The sequence below is a fragment of the Erythrolamprus reginae genome, chromosome Z, assembly GCF_031021105.1.
Source record: "Erythrolamprus reginae isolate rEryReg1 chromosome Z, rEryReg1.hap1, whole genome shotgun sequence".
In the NCBI taxonomy this organism is placed as follows: domain Eukaryota; kingdom Metazoa; phylum Chordata; class Lepidosauria; order Squamata; family Dipsadidae; genus Erythrolamprus; species Erythrolamprus reginae.
In genome coordinates this window covers 78,775,334-78,797,686 of record NC_091963.1, presented here as the reverse complement: position 1 = coordinate 78,797,686, position 22,353 = coordinate 78,775,334, and the positions used below count along the sequence as shown (strand labels likewise).

Sequence of the window (22,353 nt, the reverse complement as noted above, 5' to 3'; positions counted from 1 at the left end):
GAGAAAATGATTGAAGCAGAGAATGACAGGAAAGAGAGAGAAAGAAAGAGAGAAGTGACTCTTGGTGATGACGTATGACGTCATCGGGTGGGAAAAACTCTGGTATAGAAAAAAAACCGCGGAGTATTTTTTAATTAATATTTTTTGAAAAACCGTGGTATAGCCGTTTCGCGAAGTTTGAACCCGCAAAAATCAAGGGATCACTGTACTATCAACCTTAAAATCATTTACAAATTCAGGCATCTTGGATAAGACTGGGTAAGATGCATGGCCCAAACGACGGTGCCATCTGTGAACACACCTGGAATGAAAAGATTTGTTTGTTAATACAGGTTTAACATTTGCAACATCATGTGGAACCTCTTGAACCTCATTGGCTTTAGGAGCCTTTGTTTCTATAGTGGCAACAGGTTTTCTCTCTGGACCTGTGCTTTCACCCTTTGGAACTTTTATACTTACATCAACTTTTACATGAGGATCTGGCTTTAAGTAATAAACACCTCTGGTTGGAAAATCAGTAGCAATTACTCTTCTGTTCTTGACAATATAGCCTTCATTTAGTTTAAAAGTCACTTCAGAACCTAAGTCTTCATTCAGGCGATATGTGCTGAGTAAGTTGCTTGTAGCTTGTGGAACATATAGAACATGTGGAATCATTTGGTCTAATTCTTTTATGTAGACTGTTCCTTCTCCTTCAACTTTGCATAAGTGGTTTGATACTGCATGTAACTCTTTAATATCAGTCTTATAAAGTTTTCCTTTTGGTAGGTGATTTGAAAAGCTGCTCCGCTGTCTAATGTCCATAAATGTCGAATGTCGTACTGTGGACTCTTTTGTGGAACATTGTTCAGGATGAAAGAATTAATGTAAGGACGTGGCTCACCTCTCGAATCTCGTTGAGATGATCTGTAGTTGGTGGAGCCTCTGCTTCTGGAACCCCTAGGATCTGTTCCTCTGGATTGAGCAGGATATTGGGAGCGTTGAGAATCACCAGATTGAGAGCGTTGAAAATCTGTTCTTCTAGGCTGGCTGTGCCGTTGATATCTTGAAATGTAGCCCCTTTGTTGGTAGCCTCTACTCATTGTAGGTTTGTATCCCGATGCTGTAGTTTTGAGTCTACTTTGCATAATCACTTCTTCTTCTGTTAACAGTTTACATACTCTTGGCGTTGTGCGTTGAGCTAGAGGTATGTTATTATATTTGGTAATAGCATCTTTCCATTCATGATTGAGGGAGGTGATTATTGCTGTATTGAACTGCAGCTGATCGATGTGATAGCCTCGCTCTATCAGTTCCTTTTGCATTGCTAAAATTTTAGAAATGTGTGGAGCAATTTTCTCTCCAGGCTTTAATTTTGTAGTAAAAAATTCAGTGAACAACAAACATGTTCCTTCTTCTGAAACTGGTCTATAAAGTTCATCTAGAGCTATGATTAAGTCATTTGCAGTAATGTCATGTGGAAATCTAACTGATAGATCGGTATCGAGTGACATTAGTAACAAGATGGTGGCTTGGGTATTTAACACTCTTTCTTCCTCAGTCCACTGTCTATTGGGTGGATCAAAAGCCATATGATCTACCCCTTCAGCAATTAAAATCAGTCTTATTTCATGCAACCAAGTTTTATAATTTTGTCCATTATTCTTTAATTTTGACTCACCTTTCAATTTTGCTAAAGTAATAGGTTGCCTTTGAATTGCAGCTGGCATGGCTGCTTGTTGTGGTATCTGGGGTGCTTGGACCGGTGGCGGTTGAATCTGAAGAACTGGAACTTGTGGTCGTTGGTCCTGTTGCATCTGCGCATCTTGGCTTGTTTGCGGCACTTGTGGTTTAATTGAAGGTTGATGATGAACAACGTTTTGTCCATATTTCCATCGATCTGAAAAAAGACCTTGGTATTTCTTTTAAATGAGAAATACTTTTAAATTTAATATCTTGCATTCCATTAGATGTCGCTGTAGGATAACTTTTAGATTTTTCTGAAACATCTTTCTGAACTGGCAGCAAAGTTTTTGTTTAGCCACCAGATGGTGATGCATGATAACTTTTGAAATTTTCTACATCTTTGTTTGTATACGTTGCATCTTGAGTTTCGATTTCTTTTTCTTGCTGCTGGATAGAGATCATTCCTAACTCTCTCTCTAGAAGATTCATTTGAATTTCTCTCAGTCTATTTAATTGTTTCCTGTATTTATAAATGTCATCCAGGCAAGAGTTTGATACTAGCCTTTCTTTTTCACTTAAAATAGTTCCTCTTTCATCATAAAAATGTGCAGCATAAGCTTGGGTGTCTTGGAGGGTCTGCTCTAAGCGGGCTATCATGCTATTTACTCTGTCAATATCATTAATTGAATCCAGACTACCAGCTGAGCTTCTGAGAGACTGTCTGTCATTGCAATGCTTAAGTTTCTCTTTTGCCTTTAACGAGGTGCCATTTTGGACATACACACTGCTTTTGGAGATTGCCTGGCTGACTGACTCAGAGGGGATCATTACGGCTTCTTCTAAATTACTTGGGTCATAAATCGGCTGGCTTGAACTTTCTAACGCTTTTATAGCTTATGCATCATAAATCACTTTTTGGCTTTCAACATTTAAAAGGGGATCACAACTTATGGTTTGTTGCTGTCTTTCTCGGCTCAGTTCCTCCTTTGTAATGAAGATTTCTTCCTCTGCTGCATTTTCGGTTTCATGAGAGATTTGTCCTTCCATTGTTGGAACTCTTCTCCTTCGTGTTATTTATGAGAGACTGCAAATCTTCTATCTGATCACTTGACATTTGATCGATGAAGGACTGAGAGAATAATTTCTTCTTACGTTTAGCAGGCATTACAGAGGTTCGTTGCTTTTAGATTTAATAGGTTAAACCGACCTCTGCTGCCGACTTCCGGTCTAGCTGAGGACCGCAGCGGAGTCTCTTGGCAGGGCTCTGCCTGGAGACTCCTTTCACCCCTCCCGAGGTCGCTCCATTGCGATCGGATCGAGTCCGGATGGCTCGATCCTAGAACAGGGGACTTCCCCCTGTCCGAGGAGCTCCCGCCGAAGCTCCAGAGGCAGCGGTCTGTCCCGCAGCTCGGGTGCAGGGAGAACCGGCCCTCCAGCACGGAGGACACGGCCATTGCGATCCCACCTAACCATCGGGGAAGCAAGAAAGAAGAAAAAAAAGTGAAAGCAGTTTGCAGCATTTTTTATTGAAAAAGGAATACAACCAAGGTAAAAAATCTTTTTTCTACGTTTCATGTTCAAATAACAAGACTGGAGTAAAAGAAAGTGAAAAGTTAAAGAATTTTTTGAAGCAAGGCGAAAGTGAAAGTTGTCTAAAACATTGTATCCAGGCGCAAATCAACAGCCGGATCTTATTTTCATCACTTTCACCTATTGTTTTGACTTTGAACTTGGACTGTTAAACGTTTGAAAAAACAGAGAAAACTTGCAAAAGAATTAAAATGAGACTTTAAAAGATTGAATAGCAACAAATTGAAATTATTTGGCTAAATGTGTTTCCTCTTTTTTCCGTGAGATAACCTGTTACTAAAATACCAGAAAATGAATTTTGGGCTCTGGTTTTCGCAGCGGAAGGATTTAACTGCACAAAACCTATTGCAAATTTTTAATAAACTTTTAAATAAAAGAAGATGAAATAAATTGAGATAAATACACAAGAAGGATTATCTTCTGTTTTCCTCTTTGGATTATAAGTTTTTGGATTACTTGATCGTTCACATCTGGATTACTTCGTTTGGATTACTGGCTGTTTCGTCGGCTTCGTAGCAGAGAGGCTGTTTATTCTGTTCTGAGCTGCAAGAGACGGATTGACTCCATTTTAATATCAGACAAATATATTAAAACTACTTTGAAAACTGAGACTTTATAAACTTTGAAAAGGTTAAACTTTATTCCTATCACAGCTGAAATAATTGGAACTTCTTCAAATTAACTCTTTTTCTATAAACAGAAAAGATCTTCAACCAACATAATCACTTTAGAATATTAAATAGCTGAATTTCGCTCCTTGTCTCTTTTTTATATCCTAATTTTTTTTAAATCCTTTTGAATTTCCTTTTTTTTTCTATACCTATATTTAGATTAATATATGCACTGCTAAATAATCCTTGGTCCTTTGTTCTATTTTAACTAAAGTAAATCCCTCCCCCCTTTTTTTAGATCGTTTTCCTCCCTTTACTCTCTCTTCATTCTTTTCTCTATTTCTTTCTTTCTCTTCTATTTTTATCTTATATAAATCTTATATATATTCTTCTTATTCCCTTCCTCTCTCCTGTACTTTTATTTTTCTTTCTCTGTTGTGCCAAATTGTAATTTTCTTTTCTTATATTTCCTGGTTTACGTTAATTTGTATTGAAGGTTATTTTGTTTTATTATTTTACTTTTTTCTTTCATAGCATTTAATTTAGAGTAATAAGACAATATAAGGTGATATTTGTTTAAAATTACATTATTGATTATATTCGCAATTCAAGTGTTTTTTTTTTAAAGGGAATTTGTTTTAGAAATTGACTGAATACGTTTGGAATTTGTAGTGATTCTCTACATTTCGCTAACATAAAATAACATCAACGGTAAATTTAAGAATGTCGAGTACTTCTACTTTTACTAAAACAAACAAGAAACAAACGCCTGCGGCATCATCGCCCCAAGGATCACCCCATTCCTCCCCGGCACACCAGGTTTTGTCTGTAACTATGTCTACCAAGGAGAAGGAGAAAGAAAAGTCACAACAATCCTCACTTACTACAATACAAGAAACATTGAATGCATTGAAAGACTTCATGCTCCAATCACAAAATGATGCATCCCAGCAGAGAGAAGCCATAAAAGCAGAAATGGCTGAGATGAAGGCAGATACAGCAGAGATGAAGGACCAGATGAAGGAGATTAAACAAACTTTGAAGGAGAGTGAAGATCGAATGAAAGCAGTTGAAGAAAAAACAGAGAAAATTGAGAAAAGAATGGACCATCTTGATGACAGCGCGCACCTGCGTTATAGAAGATATGATGAATCGATCACACACTTGGAAATGCAGAAATAATAAAAGAAATAGATGAAGTTTATAGAATTTCTAATAGCTACATTCGTCGCCATAATCTTCCAAGAGAGATTCATATCAAATTTGTAAGAAGAACGCTGAGAGATGACATTCTACATTGGGCAAGATCTGGACAACTGCAATTCAAGGGTAAAGATATAAAAATATTGAAACAGGTTCCAAGAAGCGTCAGAGAGAACAGAAGAGACTACCACTTCTTGACCAAAATTTTGATTAAAGAGAACATAACTTTTCGTTGGCTTATTCCACAAGGACTGTCATTGACATGGAAATCTACAAGATACAAACTGGAAAATTTAGATCAAGCAAGAGACTTTTACGAAAACAGTGGAATAAGCCAAATGGAGCAAATAACAAAAGAACTGACAGCACTCCAGGCGGAAGCTACGGGGGCTCTATCACAAGAGCAAGAACAGGACCAAGGCGGGAGAAGAAAGCAACCGCAGCGCGAAACCAAAAAATACAATAAATGACTACATTGAGTGACTTAAAAATCTTCTCTGTAAATGTTAATGGACTAAATGAACCCAAAAAAAGGGAGCAAATGTTTTCTAAAATTAAGAACCAAAAGGCTCAAATTGTGATATTACAAGAAGTACATATAAAAAAAAGTAATCGGAATTTATTATTAAATACCAAAATTGGAAACATGTATGCTGCATTAGCAGACCAAAGAAAAAGAGAAGTAGCGATGTATGCGGAGAACTCTATAAATTCCAAACAATTATTTAGTGATGATGAAGGCAGAATTTTGATCGTCCAAGTTAGTATTGAACCTAGACCTTTTACTATTGTTTCTATATATGCCCCAAATGAAGATCAAATGACATTTTATTAAAAAACTGCATCAAAAAATTATTGAATTAAATGTTGAAAATATGCTAATTATTGGAGATTTTAATGCTATTTCAAATAGACAATTGGACCACTTGGGAGGGGGGAAAAACAAAAAAAAGGGGGAATTTTTTTTTTACTACCCTCCACTTTTCAAAAAAATGAAAACAGAATTATTATTGAATGATATTTGGAGGGAAAGATTTCCCCCAAAAAGGCAGTATACTTTTTATTCAAATCCCCATAAAATCTGGACGAGAATAGATATGGTATGGGCCCCGAAAATAACAGCAGAATATATAAAAGAGGTTGAGATAGATGTTAATACATGGGCGGATCATAATCCAGTAATAGTTTATATGAGAAATAGCAAAAAGCATTATAATTGGCAAATGAATAGAAATATTCTGAAAGAGAAAGAGTATAAAGATTGGATTGAGAAAGAATTAAAAATATTTTTTGAAATTAATAAAACCACAGACACTACTCCCCAAAATTTATGGGATGTAACTAAAGCATACATAAGAGGATTAACAATATCCTATATAGCAAAATATAATAAGGGAAAGAAAAGTAAATACGAACAATTAATAAAAGAATTAAAACAGCTAGAATTAATATCATAACAAAATATAAAAGACAAAGATTTAGGAAAAAAAATAAATATTATTAAACATAAAATTAGATTAGAGGACCAGAATCAAATGGTAGAAAAAATAAAAAGAACCAAACAATACTATTTTGAACATGCCAATAAACCAGGTAGGTGGCTAGCATATAAATTAAGGAAACAGAGACAATCTAAACTAATTAAAAAATTAGAAGACGAAGATGGAACAATAAAATACGATACAGAAGGGAAAGCAAATATAGTACAATTTTTTTAAAAAGAATTATATAAAAATGATAATATTGAGGAAGATGAAGTATTTAAATATTTAGAAAGCTCGGAGTTACCTCAACTAACAGAAGAACAACAGGAGAGGATGGAAAGTACTATAACAATGGAAGAACTCCTTACAATTATTAAAAGGCAGAAAAATAATAAGGCTACTGGGCCAGATGCTATTCCAGCAGAGTGGTATAAAATAGAAAATGAGACAATAAGAAAGAATATGTTACAAATTTTTAATGAATGCAGGCAAGACGGTAAAATTCCTAAAACATGGTCTGAATCTTTGACAACCCTAATTCACAAACCAGGTACAGCACCGGAAAAAATTAAAAACTATAGACCAATATCGTTATTAAATGTCGATTATAAAATATTTACTGCAATATATGCAGCTAGGTTAAAAACAATTATAAATAGTAAAATCCATCAAGACCAAAATGGTTTCTTGCCAGGTAGACAGATTAGAAATAACCTTAGAACAATTATTAATGTATTAGAATATTATGAACAACACCCAGAAAAAACTTTAGCATTAATGTTTTTAGATGCCCAAAAAGCCTTTGACAACGTTAATTGGATATTTATAAAAATGCAATTAAATAAAATGAGATTTGGTCCCAAATTTGTTAATTTAATAGATGCTATTTACTCCGAGCAAACAACTAAAATTATATTAAATAATAACCAATTAGAAGCTTTTACAATAAACAAAGGAGTTCGACAAGGATGTCCCATTTCACCCTTACTCTTTATTATGTCTTTAGAAACCCTACTAATAAAGATTAGAACAGATTCAAGGATAAAAGGCTTAACTGTTGGAAAAGAGACATACAAAGTTCAAGCCTTTGCAGATGACTTGACTTTTATTATTGAAGATCCGATTGCAACAGCTCCAAGATTAATCTGGACAATAGAACAATATGGTAAGGTAGCAGGTCTAAAAATAAATAAAAATAAAACACAATTTATAACAAAAAATATGAATAAAACTCAAGAAAGTAACTTGGAATGCATTTCTGAAATTAAGATAGTTAAAAAAGTTAAGTACTTGGGAATCTGGCTAACTTCCAAAACAATAACATTAAAAAACGATAATTATATAAAATTAATTAAGGAAATTAAAAAAGATTTAGAAACATGGAATAATTTAAAAATATCTTTTCTGGGTAGAATTGCCACAATCAAGATGAACATTCTACCCAAAATCTTGTTCTTGTTTCAGGTAATCCCAATAAATCCAGGGGGGGATTTTTTCAAAGATTTAACAAATATGGTTAAAAAAAATTTATGGCAAGGTAAAAAGGCAAGAATAAAAATAAATATGCTAGAGGATATAAAAGAGAGAGGAGGCTTTGCCCTCCCAAATTGGAAACTATATTATCAGGCAGCCGCCCTAACATGGATTAAAGACTGGATAACTCTGGAAGATAAAAGAACATTAAAATTTGAAGGTCATGACCTTATGCTTGGCTGGCATGCCTTTGTTTGGTATGATAAAGATAAAAATCATTCATATTTCAAAAGACATACATTAAGAAAATACCTACTGGAGGTATGGAAACATATAAGGAAAAACCATTTTTTAACTATCCCTGATTGGGTGGCCCCTCTAGAAGCAATTATACACCCAAATTCTATTAAGGATACAAAAATAATAAAATATAAAGATTTGTTAGATGATCAAATGAAGTTAAAATCTAGAATTAAATTACAAGAACAAGGAACAATAATTGATTGGTGGCATTACGCACAGATTAGATCTAGATACCAGAAGGATACTACGCTTTATATTTTTAATAAAAATAAAAATTTATTGAGTAATTTAATTACCATCAATCAAAATAGAACAATTGGGAAAATATATGAATATTTGATTGCCCATAAGAACATTGAATTAACTTTAAAAGATAACATGATAGCTTGGTGTAAGAATATAGGGAAAGATATAGATATAGACACATGGGAGAAAGTTTGGATAAATAATTGGAAAATGACAAAATCAGTGTCTATGAAAGAAAACCAAATTAAAATGTTTTATAGATGGCATCTCCCACCATACAGAATAGCAAAAATGTTTCCCAAGACCTCCCCGTTATGTTGGAAGTGCAAGAAAGAAATAGGGACCTACTACCACCAATGGTGGACATGTGGTAAAGCTAAAACGTATTGGAAAATGATAGAGAGAATGATAAAAGAAATAGTTATGCAAAATATAGAAATCACCCCGGAGTTTTGTTTGTTAGGAATTACTAACCAGGTTTATAAGCAAGAAATTTTATATTTAATTGTACATATTTTAACCGCGGCAAGAATTATATACGCGCAAAATTGGAAAGGGGAAAATATCCCCAAAGAAAACGAAGTCATTATAAAAATATTAGACTGCACGGAAATGGATATGATGACAAGACGATTAAACGACCAAGAAGAATCAAAATTTTATGAAACATGGAACAAAGTCTATATATGGATAGACAAGAAAAAAAATTAAAGAAAATTAAAGTCAAAACATGTAAGAAGTAAATATATATGTAATGGTTGAGATTTGCTTATTTTTTTTTAAAGAATGGTAATAGAATTAGTTTATATATACAATAGTAATAAGATGAGAAGAATGTTTGATTTTATCTTAGTTTAAATCACTTGTTACTAGTTTTTTTATCTGTTATTAGCTATTTTTTTATGTATTAGTATTCAACTATGTATTCAATATTGTATTCTTTTTTCTATATCTGCATTTACACTTTTGAGATAAGTGGGGAGGATACCTCCCCAAACTATATGTTTAATGTTTGTAAGTTTGTGCGTCCTTTTATAAAAATTAATAAAAAGATTTATTTAAAAAATTTAAAAAATAAATAAACCGACCTCTGCTGCCATGTCAGAATTTGCGATTAATTACAGTCCGTGTGGACCATAATAAATCAATTCTGAAGGCGATGGAGTGAGAGAGAGAGCATTTGCTTTCAAACAAGGTTTCTTTTTATTATAAAAGTAGAAAAAATAAAATATGCCATGAGAGGCAAATAAAATAGGTCTTCACATTATGACTGCTAACAAAGGACTAACAATATAAAATGTGATGCATAAATGACGTGGCAGGATTTTACATCATAATGGGAGGACCTTAATAGAAACACACAGTTAACTATTTAATTACTGAATAATTTTGAATGTCTCTAAATGTCTCTGGGGCTGTCAATATTCAGCGTGACATTTTCCAGTGCCTGCATTCTTCTGGGTGCCACGTCTGACACCCAGGAACAAAGTCATTTAAGGTTCCTGATCCTGACCAAGACTGCAGTTCCTGTCTTTAACATTTCTAGTGTTTTCCAGTGCCTGCATCCTCCTAGGTGCCAAGTCTGACACCCAGGAACAAAGTCATTTAAGGTTCCTGATCTTGACCAAGACTTCAGTTCCTGTCTACCTCAGTATCAGTGTTTTCCAGTGCCTGCATTCTCCTGGGTGCCACGTCTGACACTCAGGAACAGAGACATTTTAGGTTCCTGATCCTGACCAAGTTTTCAGTTCCTGTCTTCAATATTTCAGTGTTTTCCAGTGCCTGCCTTCTCCTGGGTGCCAAGCCGGACACCCAGGAACAAAGAAATTTAAGGTTCCTGATCCTGACCAAGACTGCAGTTCCTGTCTACCTCAGTACCAGTGTTTTCCAGTGCCTGCATCCTCCTGGGTGCCACGTCTGATACACAGCTACAAAGACATTTAAGGTTCCTGATCCTGACCAAGGCTGCAGTTCTTGTCTACAACATGTCCAGTGTTTTCCAGTGCCTTCTCCTGGGTGCCACGTCTGACACCCAGGAACAAAGTCATTTAAGGTTCCTGATCCTGACAAAAGCCTGCAGTTCCTGTCTTCAACATTTCTAGTATTTTCCAGTGCCTGCCTTCTCCTGGGTGCCAAGCCTGACACCCAGGAACAAAGACATTTAACATTCCTGATCCTGACCAAGACTGCAATTCCTGTCTTCAACATTTCCAGTGTTTTCCAGTGCCTGCATCCTCCTAGGTGCCAAGTCTGACACCCAGGAACAAAGCCATTTAAGGTTCCTGATCCTGACCAAGACTGCAATTCCTGTCTTCAACATTTCCAGTGTTTTCCAGTGCCTGCATCCTCCTAGGTGCCAAGTCTGACACCCAGGAACAAAGTCATTTAAGGTTCCTGATCCTGACCAAGACTTCAGTTTCTGTCTACCTCAGTATCAGTGTTTTCCAGTGCCTGCATTCTCCTGGGTGCCACGTCTGACACTCAGGAACAGAGACATTTTAGGTTCCTGATCCTGACCAAGACTGCAGTTCCTGTCTTCAACATTTCCAGTGTTTTCCACTGCCTGCATCCTCCTGGGTGCCACATCTGACACCCAGGAACAAAGACATTTAAGATTCCTGATCCTGACCAAGGCTGCAGTTCTTGTCTTCAACATTTCCAGTGTGTTCCAGTGCCTTCTCTTAGGTGCCATGTCTGACACCCAGGAACAAAGTCATTTAAGGTTCCTGATCCTGACCAAAACTGCAGTTCCTGTCTTCAACATTTCCACTGAAAGGGGAACCTAACTTGCATAGTTCGGGTACGTGCAGAAGTACATCATTCTCGGTCAACCACAGGACCACGTTCTTTCTCTGCAATTTCCCTTTTCTATCTATCTATTTATTTATTTATTTATTTATTTAATTGGACTTGTATGCCACCCCACTCCGAGGACTCGGGGCAGCTCACAGCAATCTAAATTAAAGCCATATCGAGCTCTCTGGCATATGTCTTTTGAGTCCACCCCTGGGCCAATTTGTTTCTCTGCCTTTCCTTTTTCTTTGTAATCTAAAGCCTCTAGTGCTCTCTCTAAATGTAATTTGGGGTCAACCACAGGACCACTTTCTTTCTCTGCCTTTTCTTTTTCTGTGTAATCTAAAGCTTCTCCACTGCTTCTGGAAGGAGAGTCCAGTATGGGTTAACCCCAATCCTATTGGTAGAGACTGAGTTATAAATTAACATGTTAATTAGGCACCGCCCCTTGCCTGCCCCCAAGGGCTCAGTTTTAAAAACTCAGTCCTAGGAAAGAGACTTATGAGTTTGTTGTCTGTATAAATTAAGTATTAATAAAGTATATATTATTGTATAATTGACTAACATGTTCTTTTCTCTCCTTTTACTGTTTTTCAGATGCAGCAGTCAAGAGGAAGGGGTCTCTGCCCTCCGTGGGCACAACCCCTATCGACTTCCCCGGGAAACCTCTTCCCTCAGAGGGTACTGTTTTATTAAGGGGACTCAGCCTTGGCTCACTGGCCTCCGTGGCCAAACCCGGCTGCGGCCGAAGGTGAGGGGGTCCGTCCCCCCCACTGGGAGGCTGAGGAGCCAGAAGACTTGGAAGAGAGAGAGCGGCGGCATAAGGCTCCGGAATACACAAGTCGGGCGAGGACAGCGCTCGCCAGAAGAAGCTTGTGTAAAGGCTCAGCGCCGACCATATGTTCGGTGCTGCAAAGACGCTGCCGGCGCCGCGGTTTTATTGCAGAGCCTCAGCCTCATTCGCTATGCAAGCAGGCTGACAGGAGCGCGCCTACCATATGATCGGCAGCTCCCGTTTAAACACCAAGTTGATCCGCCGCCGACGCTATGGGCGCTGCTGGCTGGGGGGCCTAAGGTACCCTGATAGCCATGAGGGGACGAGGGGCGACGCAAATTACCGCCCTCGTCAAACGCGACCGCCATTTTGGAGCTCATAACGGTCGCACCCGCCATTGGGACTTATGTTTCGGCGGGAATCTCCTGCTCCAACCCCCCCCCTCCTCTGTTGCCATCGGGAAGAGGGAAAAAGGGTGCGAAGGATCGCCCGAGGGGGCGGAGCGCCTGGGGGAGGTCTGGGTGACAGACAGGACACCATTTTGTCTTCATTGCCTGTGAGCCTCGTAGGTGTCAGACTTCACGTTATAGCTCCAGGCATAGTTGAGGAGGATTTCATTCCTAGTCACTTTATTCTTGCTGTGTACAATGGAGCAGTCAAACGTGAGTGTGGAAAAAGTGGCTACCTCAGTCCCAGCTCGCAAGGCCAAGGATAAGGGGAAATCTAAGCCCAAGTCCTCACAGGGGGCCTCTTCTTCAGCCCTCAAGGAGGCTGAAAAGCGGATTCTAGCATTGGAAAATAGACTAGAGACAGCCCTCCAAGCTCCATTCTTGGCTTCTGGCCCATCTTCAGGCCCTCAGTTGCCAGGAACCTTGACTCCCAGATCAATGGGCCCTGGGGATTTGATGTCAGGAAGGGATTGGTCCCCAGATTGCCAGGCCGAGCCGCAGGCCCAACCATCCCTCAGCAGGCCAGGTTCTGCTACCACCACGAGACCGCTGTGGGGATTTTCACCCCATTCTAACGCGGGTCCTTCAGCTACCTTCTCCCCCACTGCTGCAGGCCTTAGGTCCCAGCCTGAGGCCTGGCATGGATTATCACCAGCCCTGCAAGAGATGATTACCAATGCCTACTCGCAGGGCGTGGCATCTGGGGTGCAGCAATGCAGCCAAGCTCCTCCTCAACAACAAGGCCGGAATCTTTGGTCTGCACTGCCCCTTTCGGGTCTGGGTCTTTCAGAGGAATCAGCATTGCAGGAGGACAGTGACAGAGAATACGAGTTGTCAGAGGATGAAACATCACCTGAGCAACCGTCTGTCGCGGGACTTTTCAAACCTGCCTTGTTTAGGACTCTGTTACACAAGGCCAAACAAGCTGTGGATCTTCCAGGCCCGACAAAGCCCGCTGACATACCTAGATCAACTGCATTACTGAAAGAACCCAGTCCTGAAACAGACCATATCCCGGCTTCGGATATTTTTGTGCAAAATCTCAAAAGACCATGGCAGCACCCAGCGGCAGCGCAGGGCCCATCGATGTTGGAGCGTAAGTTTTATACTTTTGACGAGGAAATCGAGAATTCACTCCAATTTCCACCGATTGATCATCCGGTGGTGAATCTGGTATCAAACGCCATGGTCCCCGCCGAGTCAGGGGATAATCTTAAACCCGAGGACAGGAAGGCGGAGATCCTGCTCCGGAAGTCGCACGCAATGTCTGGATGGGGATTTCGAGCAGCGGCCGCTGCCTCCTTTTTTAATAGGGCCTCGATAGTTTGGATTGAGGAGATGATGGCCAGATTGACACCGGAGGACGGCAGACTGCGGCAGGACTTGAGTAAACTCTTAGCCGCAGCAGAGTTTTCGGCTGATGCCACCCTCCATGCTGCCAAGTTTTCGGCGAGGGGGATGTCCACCACTCTCTCATCCAGACGCTTGTTGTGGCTGAGAAGTTGGCAGGCCGATACAAAGTCGAAGTGGCGATTAGCCTCTTCTCCCTACCGCAGTGCTGATCTGTTTGGTGAAGTTCTGGATAAGGTCCTTATCGAAGATAAGGATAAGAGGAAGATTCTCCCCAGGTCAAACAGACGGCAGGACAGGAGAATTACGCCGTACACCAGGCGTCAGTCCTTTCGCTGGGACACTTCCTCTGGGACGGGCCAGTTCCAGAGGCCGTACGTACCGGGACGTTTCAACCAGAATTCAACATTCAGGAACGACCGTGCCAATTTCCAAGATAGAACAAGAGGCTATCAGCAGGCTAGACGCCCTTTTAGAGGCACCGGCCAGAGGGGCTTCAAACGCCTCAAATGACTCGGACAGCGGTCAGACAATAGGGGGGAAGCTCCACTTCTTCAGCTCCTCCTGGCGTGCCACATCGTCGGACAAATGGGCAATAGCCACGGTGTCTCAGGGCCTAAGGTTGGAGTTCCTTCAGCCCCCACCCAACCGTTTCCTCCAGTGCCCGACACCGCGGAACCGGGACAAAAGACGAATTATTTCAGGAGATATCTCACCTGTTGCACATCCAGGCCATAGAGCCGGTTCCACAGCATGCCAGAGGGACTGGTTTCTGCTCCATGATTTTCACTGTCCCAAAGTCATCAGGAGGTTGCCGTTTGATCCGGAATTAAAAGCAGCTAAACCTGTATATTCTTTACAGGAAGTTCAGGATGCATTCATTGCAAACCATCTTGAAGGCAATTTGCCCCAAGACCTTTTGACATCGAAGATAAGGATAAGAGGAAGATTCTCCCCAGGTCAAACAGACGGCAGGACAGGAGAATTACGCCGTACACCAGGCGTCAGTCCTTTCGCTGGGACACTTCCTCTGGGACGGGCCAGTTCCAGAGGCCGTACGTACCGGGACGTTTCAACCAGAATTCAACATTCAGGAACGACCGTGCCAATTTCCAAGATAGAACAAGAGGCTATCAGCAGGCTAGACGCCCTTTTAGAGGCACCGGCCAGAGGGGCTTCAAACGCCCCAAATGACTCGGACAGCGGTCAGACAATAGGGGGGAAGCTCCACTTCTTCAGCTCCTCCTGGCGTGCCACATCGTCGGACAAATGGGCAATAGCCACGGTGTCTCAGGGCCTAAGGTTGGAGTTCCTTCAGCCCCCACCCAACCGTTTCCTCCAGTGCCCGACACCGCGGAACCGGGACAAAAGACGAATTATTTCAGGAGATATCTCACCTGTTGCACATCCAGGCCATAGAGCCGGTTCCACAGCATGCCAGAGGGACTGGTTTCTGCTCCATGATTTTCACTGTCCCAAAGTCATCAGGAGGTTGCCGTTTGATCCGGAATTAAAAGCAGCTAAACCTGTATATTCTTTACAGGAAGTTCAAGATGCATTCATTGCAAACCATCTTGAAGGCAATTTGCCCCAAGACCTTTTGACATCACTGGACCTGAAGGAGGCATACCTCCATGTGCCTATTTACCCTCCACATCGTCGGTTCCTGCGATTTTGTGTGGAGGGTGTACACTACCAATACAAGGCCATGCCATTCGGCCTTTCATCGGCACCAAGAGCCTTCACGAAGCTCCTGGACGTCCTCACAGCGAGCCTGCGCACACAATCAGTGCGTCTAATGGCCTATTTGGACGACATTATAATCCTGTCCAAATCACAGGTACGGGCTCAACAGGACCTTACCTTGACGATGACAACTCTGACAGACCACGGCTTCACCATCAATGTGCCCAAGAGCCAGTTGATTCCATCTACAACACTTCTACACCTGGGCTCTATCATAGACACAACGTCATGCACGGTGTATCTTTCCCCGGACAGACGGAGAAATATAATATCCCTCATCTCGTCCCTTCTGAGAGACAGGAGAACATCCCTAGCCTTTTTGTCCAAGGTGTTGGGAACCTTAGTCTCTTGCATAGGGATTATCCCATGGGCCAGACACCACATCAGAAGCCTTCAACGGTTTCTCCTCCCAGCCCAAAAGGTCCGGACGAGTCATTCAAACGCACGGGTTCGTTTGCCACAACGGATAAAGGACTCTCTGGCATGGTGGGTCTCACCAGCCTTACAACGAGGGTTGTCATTTCGGACTCACGACCTATCACGCTGACTACGGATGCCAGTCTGTTGGGTTGGGGAGCACATATTGGCCATCATTGTGCTCAGGGACTATGGTCAGAGGAAGATCTCAACCCAGTGAACATAAACTTTCTGGAGCTCAGGGCAGTGTTTCTGGCGCTCCAGCACTTCACACTAGCATGTTTTAGTCCTGATGGACAATGTCGCCACCAAGGCCTACCTGAACCATCAGGGGTTTCTTTCTCTGCCTTTCCTTTTTCTATGTAATCTAAAGCCTAAAGCTGTTACTACTGGTCACAATGGCCAGAGACCGATAGTGCCACAGAGCACATGCCCTTCCTTCACACGGAATTTCTGTGAAAAAGCTGATGCTGAATTTAAATATGCCCGGGATAAACATATATCCATCCCAAGATAAAATACAGAAAATAGTATAAGGGCAGACTACATGGATCATGAGGTCTTTTTCTGCCATCAGTCTTCTATGTTTCTATGCCTGCTGCACACGGGATTTCTGTGAAAAAGCTGATGCCTGCTGCACACGGGATTTCTGTGAAAAAGCTGGTGGCTGCTTTTGCCTCCTTCTACTCTGTGTCCCCCTCTTCACCTTCTTGCAAATTTAATTTGGGGTCAACCACAGGACCACTTTCTTTCTCTGCCTTTGCTTTTTTTTGGTCTAATCTGAAGCCTCTAGTGCTCTCTCTAAATGTAATTTGGGGTCAACTACAGGGACACCTTCTTTCTCTGCCTTTCCTTTTTCTGTGTAATCTAAAGCCACTAGTGCTCTCTCTAAATTTAATTTGGGGTCAACCACAGGGACACCTTCTTTCTCTGCCTTTCCTTTTTCTATGTAAGAAAAAGCCACTAGAGCTCTCTGTCAATTTAATTTTAATAAAGCGTGGCTTCATTTCCAGAAGAGTTTGAGGTTCGGGTGGGGTTCAGGTTTGGGTTTGGTGAACTCACCTGAACTTCACGGCGCAGTTCAGCCGAACTCGCCGAACCCGAGCTTCGTTGGGTTCGCCCATCACTATTAATGACATGTTGCTATCCTAAAGTGATACCAGTTTTAGATGGATTCAGAATAGATCCCCAATTGTGCTAGTAATGTAGATTTTATTTTGACCAGCCTATGAGAAGATTAACTCCCTTCAGCGGCCAGACCCTGCAAATAGCTGAGAAAGGCTGGGGGGGGTTTAAATACAGGCATTTATTTTTCATTGCCATGATAAGAAAACTTAACTAAACAGATGTTTATCTCAAAGCAAATATTGCTAAGATGTATCAAATTTAGTAAAGAAAAGTATATTTACTATGCAGAACTTCAGGAAAATTCTATATTTCAATGTTCGCTACTAAGGTACATATTAAAATTTGAAATTGCCAATTCTTCAGTTTATAACTTTCTTTTGAGATAGAAAAATTTCCCCTCTGTCCCTCTATTAATTAAAATAAATATAATCTCTTATTGTATACAAAATTAATTCAATTGTGAACGAAGCATATGCTGTTGTTTTTTTGTTTACAGTTTACAGGTATGACTAGAGAAAATGCATTAAATGCCATCACTCAGCAAGCCAAAAATAAAAATGTAGGAGGATTTCTAACAAGTAATAAACTAAAAGATTGGCTGATCTCACGACAGCGTTACTGGGGGACCCCTATTCCAATCATTCATTGTCAGAATTGTGGAACCATTCCTGTACCTTATGACGACTTACCTGTGCAGTTGCCCAACATTATTTCCTTTAAACAAAAGGAAGTCTCACCTTTACTTTCCATTTTGCACTGGATTAATTGCCCATGTCCAAGGTGAGTATGTTTTCTATATATTTAATATATTAATGTTTACATTCAAGGTGATTCTTCATATTATGCCTTTTAGATTTTATGTTGTTTTCATGGTGCTGAATATTTAAGGGTTTAAAAAAATATTTTGCCTTGAAATTAATTAGAAAATCTCATATTAAGTAGTTCAACTCAGTTAAAAATACACTAACATTTACAAATTACATATGTAAACCATAGTTTGTCTAGGAGAAAACTGTTGACTACTGTACTGTTTTTGTATTTTGGGGGGTTAAACAGCTGCTAAAAAAAGGAAGAAATCCTTTTTAAGAATTTAAGTAAGAACCATTACTATCTCCTTTTTATTATTTCAACTGTAGGATCTGAATTCATTTATTTGCAGCAAGATATTACAAACACAATTTTATTTAGAAAAACATGTATCTGCTGTATTTACTCTTCAAGCATAGGAACCTAAAAGCTATTACTTTTGTTCCAAAAAACTGTCTCTGCGTTAGAAAATTTTAATGAATGAGTTGCATTATATTTTTGCAATCAGTCTGAGCCGTACTGCTGTTCTGTATAAAGAGCATTTGGATTAGAAAGAGATTTTATATAGGCTACATTTAAAATTCTTGTTTGTTTGATTTATAAGAATATACCATATTTTTCACACTGTAAGATACACCAAACCATAAGGCACACATTAGCTTTCGAGGAGGAAAACAAGAGAAAAATAATCTGCTTCTGCCTCCCAGCATCCACCCGGTATTCATCTGGCTAGTGTCCTTGCAGCAAATAGGAAACAGCTTGGTCAGCTTTGGCATGTTATCGCAGCCTCATCACGTGGCTCGTCAGAGTTCCATTCTGTTACACCACCACAGGTCAACTGAGTTAGCTGCTGTGGGCAGTGGTGGATGCTGGAGCTTTCACTATCAAGCAGCTGATTGGTGGTTGGATCGGCCTCCCAGTATACCTCTGATAAGCTGTTCTAGGCAGTGGGAATCCTTGCTGCCTAGAACAGCTGATCAGTGATATTCCAGAAGGCCAATCCAACCATTGATCAGTTGCTCAGCAGCAAAGGCTCCAGTATTCCCTCACAGTGGTGAATGGTGGCGGCAGTTACAAGTAGCGGTAGTGACAGGTAGCAGCAACAAACACCGCTGCCACACTAACCCCCTTCCCCCACCACAATATTTGCTCTAAAAGACACACAGACATTTCCACCCACCCACATTGGTGGTGGTTGTGGGGAGGAAGTGTGTCTTATAGTGTGAAAAAAATCCAATTCAGAAAATTGCATATTCATTAAGGAAATTAAATCTGTGCTTTCTAAGACCATGAGGTTGGTGAATGGAAAAGACCAGAATCCTTGGGAGACTGTTTCTTCATAGCAATAGCACTTAGACATATATCGCTTCACCATGCTTTACAGCCCTCTCTAAGTGGTATATCACGCACAACAATCTGGGTCCTCATTTTACCCACCTCGAAGGGATGGAAGGCTGAGTCAACCTTGAGATTGGAACTGCTGAACTACAGCCAGCAATCAGCAGAAGCAGCTTGCAGTACTCCACTCTAACCACTGCGCCACCAAGGCTTCATCATTTCATTATGGAACACTGTTCTCATGATGAATTTGGTATTGTTAAGCTGCCTTACCAGAGCTTTAAGTGATCAGAAACTATTCACATTTCAGAACACAGAGGCAGTAAACCTGTCATTTTCTGTCAATAGTTCAAAGAGGTTCCGAATAGATTCCTTCTGGTAATAAGGCACACCTCTACATTTTAGCTCCTCACAGCTCATTCTTTATTCTTGCATTCGAGATTAAAAAATGAAGTTCAGACACTGGCAATCTTGAAAATTTCTTATTTCTTTATGGTCAGTAGTAGTCTTCCTTTAAAAACATAAATAATGTAAAAATGTTACTGGACAGTCTAGACCAGTGATAGCAAACCTTTGTTGCTTTCATGCATGTGTGTGCCAACACCCATAATGCAATGCCCTACCCTATGCATATATGCACAATCCCCCGTTGCCCCCTGTGCATGCGCACAGGCCTCACTGAAGCCTCTTGAGCTGTTTTTTGAGGCTTCAGCTGTTTTTTGCCCTCCCCAGGCTACAGGAAAGCCTCTGAAACTTGTGGATGGCGAAAAATAGGCCCAATGGGCCTACCAGAAGTTCAGAAAGGTTCTGGAGGCTTTCCTGAAGCCTGTGGATGGTTAAAATGGCTTAACAGTCCTACAGAAAGTTCATCCTGATAGTTCCATTGGGTCTGTTTTTCACCATCCACAGGTTTTGGATGCTTTCCTGAAACCTGGGGAGGGTGAAAATGGCTTCCCCCTGGCCCTTCTGAAGGCTAAAAATGAGCTGGCCAGCACACTGGAACTAACATAGGGCAACGCCTCACGTGCCCTCAGATTTGGCTCCATGTGCCATAGATTTACCACCATGGATCTCTAGACCATAGTAATTTTGTTACAGGAGAGGATTAATCAGTACTTAACTTGAAAAACAGATTTCGGGCCCTGATATTAACCTGTATTAGGAAGAAGTAATAAAGGGTTCTTTTGAGCTCTTGGAGGAAAACAGTTCCTTATTAAGAAATAGTGTTAAAACTATTGCAGGTTGTGTTTGCTGTTACTTGCCCTTTATTACCTTAAAGGCTGCCTTTGCATTCTCATGGAATGAGATACATTCCCATTGTATCAATTCAGACTGCAGCTCAGGAATTGTATTAAACAACCTCCTATATGCCTTCCTCTCATGACTACAAATTACTAAATTCTTTTTATCTAAAATTGAAAACTTCTTTTTTTGTAATTTTCTTTATTACATTAATTGCCATATATCAAAGTGGTATAGTTAATCCAGAGAGTAGCAGAGCAGAAACATAAAATGCTTTTTTCTTTTAATAGTGCTATGCTGTTTTTTTAAATCTGCATCAACCATGTTTATGTCCAATCATTGATCTATCAATAACACGGAGAGGGGTGGCATAATAATAATAATAATAATAATAATGGGGGACCCTTGTCCCCGTTGCTATTCATCATCGCTATAATCCCGCTGTCACTCATCCTATAGAATATAAACCTAGGCTACCAAACTGCTAGGAATTCACCCAAAATTTCACACCTGTTGTATATGGATGACCTGAAGTTGTACGGAAAATCAGAAACTGAGATACAGTCAATAACCAACACTGTGCGAATACTCAGCAATGACATCAGCATGGAGTTTGGCATGGATAAATGTGCCACAGTGGCACTGAAAAAGGGCAATAACACTGAAAGTGAGGGCATTGAAATGCCAAATGGTCAAACCATCAAGTGCCACCAGCCAGAAGCCTACAGATACTTGGACATCTTGCAACTGGATAATATCAAGCATGGCCATGTGAAAACTGTGATCAGCAAAGAGTACATCCAGAGGACCAGAAAAATTTTGAAGAGCAAACTGAATGGTGGCAACACTATCAAGGTTATAAATACTTGGGCCATACCTGTCATTAGATACACAGCTGGCATAGTGAACTGGACTCAAGCAGAGCTGGACAACTTGGACAGGAAAACCAGAAAAATAATGACGATCCATCATGCACTACACCCCCGCAGTGACGTTGACAGGCTGTATTTACCAAGGAAAATAGGCGGCAGAGGACTTTTGCAAGTGAAGCAGACAGTGGAAGAAGAGAAGCATGCATTAGCTGACTATGTGAAGGAGAGCAAAGAGTCAGTGTTGGTGGAGGTCAACAATAGGAAGCTTCTCAATGTGAAGCAAACTAAGGACCAGTACAGAAAAACTGTAACTCAATGTCGTATGGACAGTTGGCAGAACAAAGCATTGCATGGCCAGTTCTTGGAGAAGATTGAAGGCAAAGTGGATAAAGAAAAGACCTGGTCATGGCTTACAAGTGGAACACTCAAAAAGGAGACAGAAGGACTAATACTGGCAGCACAAGAACAGGCCATTAGAACAAATGCTGTCAAAGCCAGAATTGAAAAATCAACAGACGATCCAAAGTGCAGACTCTGTAAAGAAACAGATGAAATAATCGATCGCATACTCAGCTGCTGCAAAAAGATCGTACAGACTGACTACAAGCATAAACACGATGCTGTGGCACAGATGATCCACTGGAACTTGTGCCGGAACTCTGATAAGATGGAGTGGCTGTGGGTTTTGCCTCCCAAGGACAATTCTATCTGTCTGTCCATCACCTTGGGGGGGAGTTATTGACCCCCTCAGAGAGGGTCCGCAACTTGGGCGTCCTCCTCGATCCACAGCTCACATTAGAGAAACATCTTTCAGCTGTGGTGAGGGGGGCGTTTGCCGAGGTTCGCCTGGTGCACCAGTTG

The 22,353-nt window shown here is 40.6% G+C and overlaps 1 protein-coding gene across 1 annotated transcript in view; it reads left to right on the top strand.

Moving 5' to 3' along the window:
- Positions 1 to 22,353, top strand: part of LARS2 (leucyl-tRNA synthetase 2, mitochondrial) — a 359,496-nt gene that overhangs the window by 186,808 nt on the left and 150,335 nt on the right. Inside the window, exon 12 of the mRNA XM_070728261.1 lies at positions 17,730 to 18,013. Within this exon, the coding sequence (XP_070584362.1) occupies positions 17,730 to 18,013 (284 nt within the window). The remainder of the gene's footprint in view (positions 1 to 17,729; positions 18,014 to 22,353) is intronic.